Consider the following 13,333-nt stretch of genomic DNA (forward strand, 5'->3'; position numbering starts at 1 on the left):
AAGGAAACAGTGCTACTTTTTTCAGGGGTCCTGTGATGAACATTGCTTTGATACTAGTAAAACACCCAACATGGTGTGACAGGAGCAAGCTGCCTTTCATGCAAGAGAAGCTATTGTTTCTTCATTCAATCAGCTGTATTTCTTGTGATATCGGTATTCACCATAAAAAAATATTAAAAAGACGTGAACATTTAAAAACATTGAGATTTTGTTGTGAGATATCGTTAAACTTTGTGTAATAATCGTTTAATTTTGGCAACATCAGAAAGGTTGAAAAATATTTGTGTCTAGTCTTAAGCTGTAAAACCTTTGCCAGTAATTGTGAAAGTTACCCAGAATTTTGTTACTTAACTCATCTCAACAAATTAATAAGTTCAAACTTAAATATAAATTAAACTAAATAAAAGATGTACACTAAATTCAATAAACAAATTTCGCTATCCATTCTGTATAATAGTTCAGTATCCATGTTAAAATTCTCAGCTTGCCAAATTAAAGTCGATTATTGAAATTTCAAAGGAATTTATTTTCAAAAAATGATCTACATGTAGGACGTCTCTGCTCATCTAATGTTGTCAAAAAAAGGTGGCGTCCAAACTTACCGCCAACGTGATGTACTACTGCTTTCAATTAAAAACAGAAATTAATTTTGAAATACGATTACTTAAAACTTCTCGGTAGCTGTTTGTTACGGTGAGAAACTTTTGTATCAGTCCTCAACTAATGTTAGCACAATGCAGTAAATTTCGGGAAAAAAGAGAACATACTTTTTCCTATAAAATTAGTCGAGCATGATTAATTTTATAGGAAATTTTTCACGAAAAAGTATTTTTATGAGCGGGATATTCTATTATCCGGGATAAAAATTTAAAATTTATTATGCTAAGCGGAATATTCTTTAACCAATATTCCAATATGCGCCTTGACTGTACAGAAATTTAGGAGCTTCAACATTGAAATAGAACTGATGATAACATATAAATAAAAAACCTGCGCTCTTATTGCGAACTGAATTAGTGATTTTAAATATTTTCCGCAACAGTATATGTTTTATCAAAACTTTTATGGTGATAACTCTTTAAGTTTCATATACCGATTGGGAAGTAAAGGCGTCTCAATTTGTTATGAATTCAAAATATAGTTTTTCTTCACTAAAATGATGTTTGAAAAGTACAATACATTCAACGGGGAAATCAAACGAAATTGTTTAAATCGCTTGTGCTCTACTGCGTTAACTTATGCGAAAATCCTACAAGATTTCTTGCTAATTTCGAAGTACTCCGATGACGGGACAGCCTAAGATATTTTTTTAGACAAAAGATTGAAAAAATAATATTTACTAGCTGTTTATCCCGTTTCGGAGTCTCTCAAGAATTTGATAAAAGAAAAACCTAGTGAGAGAATTCCCAGCGATTTTTTTCGGCGTTGCTTATCTTTAAGAAAAATCAATTTTGATAAATGTATTATCATTATTGAAGCTAGATTATTATCAAATGCTTTCATCATAGTATTTTTATAATTAAGTATGTCCATTAAATTTTCTTGTAAAATGTCGTTAATTTTACTGTCACTTAAAGTTAATACCTATAGTAATTGCACACGTTTTAAATCAGTCATTTTCTTTGTAGTAGAAACTTGATTTAACAATTTATCGTCAAATTTCGTAACAAATGAACTATAGTAACTCTTTCATAAAGATGGTCATGTTAAGAAAAGATTGATAATAAATAAGCAGTGTAAAATAATAATCAACACAATGTTCGTTATTCATAAAATAATTGAAAACTCCATATAACTAAAAATTGGAAATTCTATTCTTTGTCCAGGAATATTTATATGACACTGTAAATATTATTCACCATTATATTTTCAAAGCACAGTAAACTTCAGGGAGTCGTGATCAAAGAATCTGAAAAAGTGAAAAACTTTGAGTACGTTCAATTGAAAAAAGAAAAAAAAAATGTAGACTGCTAAATTAGAGAATAGCAACGTATATGCACTTAGAACAGGTTTTTATTCAATAAAAGATTTCACAGATGGGAATGAACGTGCTCATTTGCCTGCCGGCAGACAAAAATCAACATGAAATAATAAGTTAATTAAATTACTGCGATTGTGAAACGGAACATATAAGTGAACGATGAAACTTAAATTAATGGGAAGCTCAAAGCATTAAGGAGCAGACTGAGAAGGATTTTGTGTTGCTTGGCAATTTTCCTGAGCGACATTCCTCAGGCTGCGTCTGCTGATTGAATTGTTATCCAAGAAACTGTAGACAAGTTCCCTCATTTCTGGAGCTAAAGTTCTTTTGCGTGAAAGAATCCATAAATTCTCTGGAAAAGAGAGAGAAACATTTGGTTAGATTATAGTAAGCTAATTTGTTCTCAAATGTAACTTCATTACTAAAACATTGCTAAAATTTTATGTTGATAATTTAAAAATTTAATACATAATAAAAATGGCGACATTCAGTTTAAGATTGTAAGACTATGATGCACTCAGTAAAAAAATTACAGGTTGGCGGAAAGAGCACTCAAAAAAATACAAAAGATTTGTGTACGAACAAGGTTGAACATCAGCAACATTATGTTTTCAGTCCTTATTGAAATAAAGAGAGTGGGCTCAGAGGAACATAAGAAATAAAAAAAGTTGCTTTTCAATTTTAAAATGAAAATAGTTGCAATTGTTACACAACAGTAAAATAGATTTTGCTGATGTAAGTATGATTGCATGATCGTAAAATGTGTAAGTTGTGCATTTAATACAGAATGGCAAAAATAGGTTGAGTTTAGTGCAGAATCGCAAGAAACTGATTCGTTCAAAACGAGATCACAAAAATAAGTCGATTACATTTGCTTTACACTGTCACCCCCTTTTTTGTCAAAAATGAGGAAAATGGTAGGACTCCTGAATTTGCCAGTGTTTCCAGTATAGTTTTTTAAAGGATACTGAGATCGTTGCACTGGATTAAGACTTGCTCCAACGAAGTAAAAATTAAGTGGAAAAGTCATAATAGTTGGAGAATTTGACGACGTAAACTTCAGCGAATGCATTGAGCTAAGACCTGGTCGTTTGTAAATTGTTCTAACTTAAATGTCATACATTAACACTAAAACTTATGTTTGATCTACCTTAAAACTGATTTAGCATATAGCTTACCGGTATCTATAATGTGCTTGCTATTTGGGTAAAGTATGAAGTAAGTTGTACATCTTCAAATATTCAAGTTTTACGTATGAATGAATAACTAGGAAAATACCGAAGACTAAAATGCACAATCATACTGAAATCAATGATTCCGAAAATCAGACATCTCCTTTGATAAAACCCAGGAGATGACTGATTTTCGAACTCATCAATTCATTTAAAAGATGGGTAGTAAATGGGGGATCGTGCAATGGTGTAATCAAGTTATTTTACGATTATTACTGAGATACTGTATCTTAAAAGTACAGTATCTTTACATTTTAAATTAATCTGTATGAAATCTCCAAAGTTCAGTGATTGCGTGAATTCACTTGAGAGCAAGTAATAAAATATAATTAATCTTATTCCTTACCCGTATGTGTTAAGTTACGCAGAAAATCGATCGCAATCGGAGGTTCAGCGTTTCTGCAGGACCACACAATAGCCACATTTTCATAATCCGTGAAGAGGACGTAATTCGTGCTTTGAGTCGGTAAAGCTGAAAACAAATTATTTATTATGATTAGGAAAAAATGCTGATATAAACAAATGTTTTTAAAGCATAGTTCATATTTTGCAAAAGATATTCCCAATCTGCACCAACTAGCTAAGATTTTAGTCAGTCCATAGTTTCGACTTGCTCCATTGACTCCATTGCTCTTTTCTAAAAAACCCTACAACTCGATTGGTTCAATGACTTCCCTGGTTGACTGACTACTAGATTACGACTGCTGCCAAACTAGAAACTTGAAATTTATAATTCAAATTATTCTTAAAAGTTAATGTGATCTGTGCCAGAAACTGTTTAACGTCTACGGAAGAAAATTGAACCTTTCTAAATATTTAGCAAATATAACAATTGAAAATTTTTGTTATTGACGTAAAAACTGTGTATACATTGCAAAAATTGTAAAAGTGCTTTTTTTATGATACTAAAAGGCATCACATTGTCTGATTTCAAGAATTCACACAACGCTTATATCTAAAAATATTATGTAATATAGGACATCGAGTTATATGCGTTAAAATGCAGAAATATTAGTCACTCAGTATAGAAAAGTTTGGTAGTAGAGCTTTTTTAACTAAACGGTAAAACAGCATTTCATTCACTGCGCAATTAAATCAGTAAATACGAAACTGAAGCTGATTATATGCATACTTACATCCTTCTCCTCTCAAAATAATTCTGGCGGGACTGTTAGGAGTAAACGTTGCTACAGCAGTCATAGTTCGTCTTACCCTAAAAGTATTTTTGAAATACATTAATCAATACAAACTGAAAAGAAATTTAAAACTAAGCAACGAAAACAACGAAGTCTAAATGCTACCGAGTTTAAATATCCAAAAATAAAAAGTGTTAAATATCTCAAAAGCACTGATGTCCTTTCTTAGGTAGCTTAAGTACCCTATAAACGTTTCATAAAAATTTAAAACGGTTGTTGTATCGTTCACAACTGGTTTAAGAATTTGAGAAGCGAAGTATGCCATTTGGGTTGAAACAAGGCACATAAGTTTGTGCTACATTATCAGCATGAAAAAAAAAAAAAAATCGAAATACCTTGCTGTCCCTAAAATTACTATTAAATGAATTTGTGAGATGTGAGTTTGAAAAACCATGTCCTCTAGCAGAATTTTGAAATTTCATCAGTAGAAACTAAAATTTTTTCCAAGGCACAACAATCTTCCTCATAGATTTTTCCGTGATGGTAAAATCGGAACCACAGCATTTATGACTTTAAACCGAGGTGATGGTACAAACGAAGTTGATTTTATTAATTCCAAGTCAAATATAACCAATTACCAACCTGCTTCGTATTAACTTTTTGAAAAATGAATTATGATCGTTTTGACTTTTTGATTAGGAAAAAGAACTATAACCGATTACCAATTATTTGGCAGACGATTAATTATAATACGAATGGTTTTAACGCTGAAATTTTTATTGTTTTGCCTAAACTTACATTTCCAACGTTTCAGAACAAATTAATAGTTCGTTTATTTCTCGCACAAATAACCTTTTCCCTACATTTTCATAACTTTAAAAAAAAACTACGTTAAACTTTAATCAAATTCTGTAAGGAAATTTTCTCACTTTTTTTTTTATAAAATTGCATTCTACTAACTATATATGAAAATTGAAGTATTTATTTAGTTCAAGTGCACAGCAGACACTTTTAATTTAGTAGTTGTTTTGTTATTATGTAGTAGTCATGTAATCCACGACTTTTATGCATTATGAAAATCATTAACCTGTGACCTCAAAGCACTGTGTCAAAGTGTATAGCAGAAAAACGTATTGACGCATGAGGAACGCCGGAACATTTTTTCTGTTTGCATATAACGTAGTAAAACAAAATTAAAAAAATATAACATTACTTCGATCGTCAAATCAAAGCTTGTATTGAAAAATACAATAAGAACAAAAAAATATTTTAAAAAAGCAAACAATACGAACATTTTCGTTGAATAAAACTGTAGCAATTTTCAAAAAAAGAAAAAAAAAATTGTAAAATGTATAGGGTCTGGAGGGGAAAGTGGTCAATTGGGTAAAGTGGTCATACTTCAAATAAATGGCTATAACTTGGAAGTACATGTTCGAATGAATGTGAAAATTTTATTTTAGAGTAGAGAAGTTAGAAACTGCATTTTGAATACAAAATTTTACAACTAGCAAAATTTTATTTGGTTAAAAAAATATTTTTTTTGAATATGAAAATTTTAAAAATCTAAGCACTTCTTTTAACTTCCTTGGGAAATTCTGTTTGTTAGAATTATAAATAGATTGACTGCACAGGGAGCTTCCTACATGTCCCAAGAACTCTCACTCATTAGCAGTCTTGAATCTATTTTAGATAAAATTTTAGAATAATTTAAGTAAGATGGGGTAAAAAGGTGATAATATCAGGATAAACGAATAATTTGTTCTTCTAATGTCACTTAATCTTTAAGTATAAGGCAGATACGAGTTAAATATTAATTTCACTTAATATGTATAGTTTTTAAAGTAAGCAGAGTAAAATATACGAGTATGTGCGTATGCATACGCATATAGACGTATATAGACGTATTCATATAAATGCATCAATGAATGCGTACAATATAGATATCTGCAAGTATTTTTTATCTATACAGATATACATTCGACTAATCACGTATATACTCACTTACATCCGTATATATACGAACACTTATATATTCATGTAGACACGTATATGCGCTTACGTATTCGAGTAGGCACTTACATACAAGCATATGATATATAAGTATACAGGGTGAGTTTAAACTTCTGGGCAAATCATTAAAAGGTGTTAAAGGGGAGGATAAGAAGCAAGAAACATATGGTCACAAACAAAATGCTGACGTACTACATGCGCGCAAAGCCAGAAACTGATGGACGAAATATAAAAACATCAAGGCTATTTATAGTGATTTTGCTTCCGTTTTAAACTATGACCGCTTTACCACATGATATGACCACTTTCCCCCACCCCATGGAGTAAAGTGGTCATATATACATAGGGAAAAGAAAGTATTATAAAACTACTGAAATCAATGTTTTCCCCTAAAATTCAATGTACCGTGTTCTTTAATAATACAATGTAAAATAACAACAAAGAAAGTTAAAGTGTTTAAAGAATTTATTCTTTTTACTATCCACCTAAGTTGAAAACCTACGATTTTATGACCACTTTACCAACCCAGACGCTATTATAGTTATGTGTATATACAGTGAATACAATAACTGAAAAACAAAACATATTTTTTCGTTCGAATTGGAGTTTCCCTAGGCGAGGAGAAATGAAACAGGCATGCATATATGACTGTGTCACAACCACCTCGTTTTCTTTTTAAACTAAACAGAAAACAATTACTCATTGTTATAAATTTATTCGGTATAGTTTCTTGTTCTGGACGTACTTAAAGTAATTTTATTTAAGAATATGTTTTTGAGTGTTTCGATTGTGGCCTTTTACAGTTTACTACCGAATAATCGGTGCATCCCTCCTTAAAAAATGACAAAAATATCTGCGATACATCCCCAGGAAGGCACACATGCTTATATGTCTCACCACTGTCGGCAGATGCCATTGCCACAAAAATTTTGACGTCCGGATCTTCCACCAGATGGGGCAGCGGGGCTCTCTTTGATGCTTGCCCTGGGATTTTAGTTTTGCCAAAAGCACTCAATGCTAAAAGAATATTTGAGGGACCTTTTACATGCCACATAAGTTCGTAGTTTTTAGAGATCGATATTTTACCGAGTCTTTCTAACCGAAATTATATTTAGATTCATCTTAGTCTCATTAAAAAATTTAAAAATAATAAATTGCAACTTCTTATGTCAACATAACTATTCAAAGTCACAAAACTTCTACTCAGTTTATTTCATTTTGACAGAAATAAATCAATAAACATGGGTTCAATAGCAAATCTGATAACTGTTTTGCAAAAAAGTATGAAAAACAGAGAACTCGGAATTGTTAGACAGGTAATTAAAGATGTTACTTACACTGCCTGACCTTGAGTTTCAACTCGGACTCGTCCTCCTTCTTCTTTGTAGTCGACAGAAATGCATCGCCATCCTACTTCGGCCATGACGAAAGTGCGTTCAACTTCATACCAACGGCCCATAAACTGAAATAACATATAAAAGATTCACATCCTTCAATTTTGACAACAGGAACAATCTAAGTAATGAATGTAAAGCGTAATTAAATATTTGGCTTTAAAGTTTACACTATCAACCATTTTCTCGTTTGGGTATGTTTTCAATACATTAAAAACTTGAACTCGCACTGACAATAAGAAGAAAAACTAATTTTACTACAGGTTAGGTTAGCTGTAGGTGAATTAGTGGTAGTCGCACTAGTCTAGATGAATTACTGACGCACACACACGAATAATTTTGAAATTTAATAGATAAAATCAGTACTTAAATTTCAATTGTACAAAATACATGATATAGTATTTCAGCTCTCCAAGACATACTTTCTTACAGTTAAATAACAAACTTACTGTATTATTTTGCATATGTATAGTAATTAGAACACTTATTTTGCATTACGAGTCTTAAAGCACTTTTGTTCTTAAGATAAATAAATACCTTTGTGCTGAACAGTAAAGTAAGAAAAACAACGTTAAAAATAGCACAAATTTGCCAATTACAGCAGACACGTGTTTCGGTGATACAGGGAACACCTTTTTCAATGCTTTTAGCTTTTTTCGGATGTCTTTTCATCCATAAGCTCATTACTTTTTGCATTGAAAAAGGCATTCCCTGTAACGCCGAAACACGTGTCTGCTGTAATTGGCAAATTTGTGCTATTTTTAACGTTGTTTTCTTACTTTGCTTTTATTCTTCTCTGAACGCGGGCCTTTTTTTTTAAGAACATACTGAAAAACACTTTTTGGAAGTTTTCAGAATATTTATGAGAACTTTTAGAACCATTATTTAGTTTTCAACATCCTTTAAAAACTTTTGGGAATGCTTTTGAGAACATTTTTTGAACTCTGATACTTACCCCCCTTTTTAGAACACTTTATGGCGCACTTTTTATCTTGCACTCGTTAGCACATTTTTGGAACACAATTTTTTTTAACGAAATCGTTGCTTTTTACATAGATTTTACTATTTGCGCCCAATTGTGCTCACTCCCAATCATTTGCTATGTGCTGTCAGTCACTTGGCAATAGATGATCTTTGGCCGGGAAATACTTTATGAAGTCAGTCTACTCCAAATAATACTGATGAATAGTAACACGATTTCTTTTGTTTCATATTGAAGGATTCTATTGACAAGTATTTTAAGGAAGCTGATGAAAAAATTTTGTACGGTTAACAAAAGGAGGTATCATTTTTTTTCACTCGTATAGTCATAAAAAAGGAAAAGCAACTTTTTTCCTTCAATTTTCATAAAAAAAATTGAAAACTGAAAGAGAACTACATGACTCTGACTATGTCAATTCTTGATGCCACTGCACTTACATTATGACCAGTATTAGAATGAAATCAAAGGCTAAACATTTCTCCCCCTTGATGCTGCCCCCCTCCATCCCTAAGTCATAATAATGAAAGCCATGATATGACGAGTGTGCCAAGTTTTGTTCCTAATTAGTTTTCAAATCTGCCCTTAATCTGTTCTTAAATGTGCTCATAGTTAGTTCTCAAATGTGTTCACAAGGTTTTAACTTATAAAACATTCTGAGAAGAACATATTCAGTATAGAGTCCTTCCCCAAAATCTTATGAATATCGTGTCTGGTAGCACAAGATTTGTTTGATCCTTAAAGTGTTTTTTTTTTTTTAAATTCTTATACATAACTTCCCTAATTTATTTCCATTCATATGAAAACAATAACTCATTTATTTTTTTCGCAAGAAAAGTGTTTTAATAACCCCCCCCCCCAAAAAAAAAAAATCTCCCCTCGTTTGTCCGAATCTTTTTCTCAAATTTACTTTAAAATTATTTTAAAAAAAAATCATGAAAATATTCCACAAATATAATTTGTAGTGTTGAATTATGCATTGATTGAAAACAAAACCTGTAAAGAAGTCGAAAAACAAAAGCTTTTTAGCATGAAGTTACTGTTGTAACGAAATTTCAAGTACTATTATCTACTAATTAGTTTTTATACTTTCAATTTATTCTGCATAGAAAGAAATTATTTCTTGATCATTTAATATATTTGTGTAGTTTAAACCATCGAATAGTTAACTTGAAGTATAAGTCAACTTACTTAAAAATGGGTAACCATCCAAGAAAGTCAGGTGGAAGTTTAATTTTTGCTAATGTGTAACTTTTCAATCAATTTCTATGTAATCATGCAGAAAATTCTAATGTAACCTTACACAGAAATTCGTGAAACGATATGCTATGGTAAAATTACCATGGTGTAATTTTCCACAAGCTACGTGTAACTTTACACTAGTTATATCAGTTACTCTCCTGGTACATGAAGACGTCACACTCCTGGCATTTTCTACAACAGGACAGCATATTTAAAATGTAATATCGTTAGAATGTAATATCGTCTATACATTTTTCTCTAAATGAAGACGCAGTTTCAAAATAAATAAATAATTTTAATTTCGTTAATACAGGAAAAGATTTAGATAATACTTCAGTACATTCTTTATAACGTAGCCCATCCGGAACACATTTTGGTACTGGGACACTTTTTCTGAATTAAATTGTTCCAACCGTCTTTCCAATGTGTGCTGGGAATTTGCAGTGTATTCAATGCATGAATATGAAGTGCAAAATCTACTTTGCACCACGTGCGCAAGCGACCAAAACGCTCAATACGCTTTGGAAACATAATAGTACCTGATCAGACATAATAATATCGACCTTTTGTAAACTAATTGCTCTGCAGCTGCTAATTTCTTTTTGGGACTTTGATAATAGCGTGAAATATTAATTTTATTTTCATTTATTATGTACGAGCAAATTTTACTTGAACTGAAACCTGCTTCTTGTAAGCAATTAATAAATGTTTATGGTTTCCAAAGACAGAGATATCGTTAGGAATTCCAATGGTAAACTTTTTTATTTGATCGGATTGATCTACTTTCTAGAGAATATCTATGAATAAAAATTTCATATTTTAGTTAATAGAGAGGTTATTAACCTAAAATAATATAATAAGTATATATTTAAACATTGAAAAATGTTATAATGCATTAGGAGTATATAAAATGTGCACACATGGACGTATTTCATGAGATGTATCCGCTAGTCAGCAAAAATAAAAAGAGAGGAAAAATTAAATAAATAGAAAAATATCTTGCTCTAGAAATCTCAAAATAAAATTACATTATTTAAAAGTAGAGCCAATGCTGCTGCTTAGTCTTCATAACGTGCATGTAATGAACCAAAGATCTAACTTATTCGAAGACTTTGCGATGTTTCTTGAGCAACAACTGATACTTCTGTTGTCGTAGAATTGACAATATGTATCATTATTCTTTTAAAAGTTAAAATAAAATACTGATTTACGCTATGCATATAGTATATTTTTCATGGTTACAAACTAATTAAAATGGAGGTAAAAAAACATTTACTTTCAAAATGAAATTAAAATAAAAAAATATTAAAGGCATTTCGCTTGTAATTTTGTTCCATAAAATAGAAACAATTATCTCTTCACAAACTGAAATGAACATAAAGAACTTAATTAAAATTTGAAACCTTTATTTTGTTCAGGACTTTAACATGTCGATTCAATAATCCTCTTAATGAATGACATTCAGCATTCAAGTAATCATTTTTATGTCTCTTAATTCTATGAGGCACGGTGACTTCGCTTGAAGTCACCATTTTTTTCTCAACCAACTGTTTAAATCACCGTGTCAGTTGGCAGAAAGATAAAAAAAGAAAATAAAGACATAACAGCAGTTAAGAATAATTTAAAGTTCCTGAAAATGCGATTTTAAAAATTCGTGTACTAATTTATCGATAAATCATTTGCCTTTTGTGAGCTGATAATGTGTTATTGAAAAAAATACTGAGAACTGAAACTTTTAGAAGCTTAAATACAAACGATACAAACGGATAATACTTTAGAAGCATATTTTTGAACTATTGCGTCTATTTGAGACCTTGAGACCATGCACTTCAAGCGATATACTTCAGTTTTACGGGTCTCTGTGTTTGAGAACGGAAACATCCTCATATATTTCGATAAAATATGCCTACAAATTATGCAATTGAAAACTATATTTTATATTATAATTATGCATGATATTTTCATAATATGGTGACTTCATATTTTTAATTAATGTAAACTATTCCGATAAAATATTTTTGCGTCTTAAGCAGTAAGCCCCTGCCCTTAAGCCAGGGATAAGGCAGAACTACATGCAATATACCGACAGCTCGGTTATGACATCCAGAGACAGCAGTTTCGTTCCTGTTGGGGACTCCTTAGATTCAATTAGATGACATCTATATCCCAACTCGGATATTCTCATTTCTGGACTGATGAATCCATAACAGAGGCGAAACTGTAGTCTCTGAAAGTGATAATCAGGCTGTAATCATACATTATACAATCAGCCTTTTGTCAAAGAATTGCTCTACAGTTGTTAACTACCCTTGTGACTTAGATAATGAATAGTATGAAATATAACCAAAACTTTTTTTTTTTATTTTCATTTATAAGATACGAGTAGGTTTCACTTGAACTGAGCTTTGTTTTTCGTAAGCAAGGAATAAATGCTTATAAATTTCAAAGATAAAGGTATCGTGACGAATTCCAATTGTATTTTTTTTGTTTAATTAGATGGATCTATTTTTTAGGAACTATCTATGAGTAAAAATTTCCTCTTTTGAGAGGTTCGGTGCACGTTTTTTTGAGAGCATGCAAACTAGATTGCATCCACAGTTTCAAGAACTCTCTCCTACACATAAACATTCACATTCTTTTAAGCACAATAACAAATAAAAGCTACTCACATCTTGGGCTGAAAAGTTCTGCTGCATGGGGGGATTGGGACATGCCCCCAAGAGTAGTGTCTGTGAGTGTACATGAGATATGAACACAAGAAAAAAAGCAGAAAGAACGACTGCAGTCCACCAATACTTTGATATGCCCATGATCCCGTCTGTCAACGCACGACCTTCACACAGAAGATGCTGCACAACTTTACATCCGGTCTAGAGGTCTAGTTTATATACCCGGGAAGTCAAGATGGCCTACAGGTAAGATTTTGACCGACTTTCGGAGAGTTCAGAGGTCAATTGGAGGGGGATGAAGATCAGAAAAAAGAAAATGGGAAGTCTAAAACACAAGCATTGCAATGCACGCTTGTTATATAACGTGTTTTTTTTTTGAAACAAGAAAAAGTTTTCTGAATAAGAAACAACAATGTTTGAAACTTTATATATTTTTTTCAAAACATATTATTATAATGATCAGTTTTTTTCTTATGTATTTTTGGTACTGTTTGGCAATACTTAATTTTTGTACTGTAATAAAATTAACTTTCATTTAGAAAATTACATAGATTTAATAAAACATTAGGAAAATCGTAAATCAGTCTATGAGAGGCATGTGTGGGAGGCCTGTACTCAGAAGAGAGGGCTTTGGCCAACCTTCCCAAAACTCCTAACTTCGAGTCATATTGACAACTCTGGTTAACTGCG

General features: G+C 31.5%; 1 protein-coding gene across 1 annotated transcript; it reads right to left on the bottom strand.

The window, feature by feature from the left end:
• Positions 1-2,172: 2,172 nt before the first annotated feature.
• Positions 2,173-12,784, bottom strand: LOC129216697 (apolipoprotein D-like). Its single transcript, XM_054850917.1, has 5 exons — positions 12,644-12,784; positions 7,697-7,821; positions 4,350-4,426; positions 3,560-3,685; positions 2,173-2,333 (listed from the first exon to the last, which is right to left on the bottom strand). The coding sequence occupies exons 1-5, from the start codon at positions 12,782-12,784 to the stop codon at positions 2,173-2,175; spliced, it is 630 nt and encodes a 209-aa protein (XP_054706892.1).
• Between the last annotated feature and the right edge of the window lie 549 nt (positions 12,785-13,333).

Source organism: Uloborus diversus, chromosome 1 (assembly GCF_026930045.1).
Source record: "Uloborus diversus isolate 005 chromosome 1, Udiv.v.3.1, whole genome shotgun sequence".
NCBI classification, from domain to species: domain Eukaryota; kingdom Metazoa; phylum Arthropoda; class Arachnida; order Araneae; family Uloboridae; genus Uloborus; species Uloborus diversus.

Bases quoted from the DNA above. Each gene is read 5' to 3' on its own strand.
- LOC129216697 (XM_054850917.1), bottom strand. From the start codon at position 12,784: ATGGGCATATCAAAGTATTGGTGGACTGCAGTCGTTCTTTCTGCTTTT. The intron at 4,427-7,696 runs GTAAGTAACATC...AAATACTTTTAG, and splicing joins GAAACTCAAGGTCAGGCAGT to GGTAAGACGAACTATGACTG. The intron at 2,334-3,559 runs GTAAGGAATAAG...TCTCTTTTCCAG, and splicing joins GCGTAACTTAACACATACGG to AGAATTTATGGATTCTTTCA.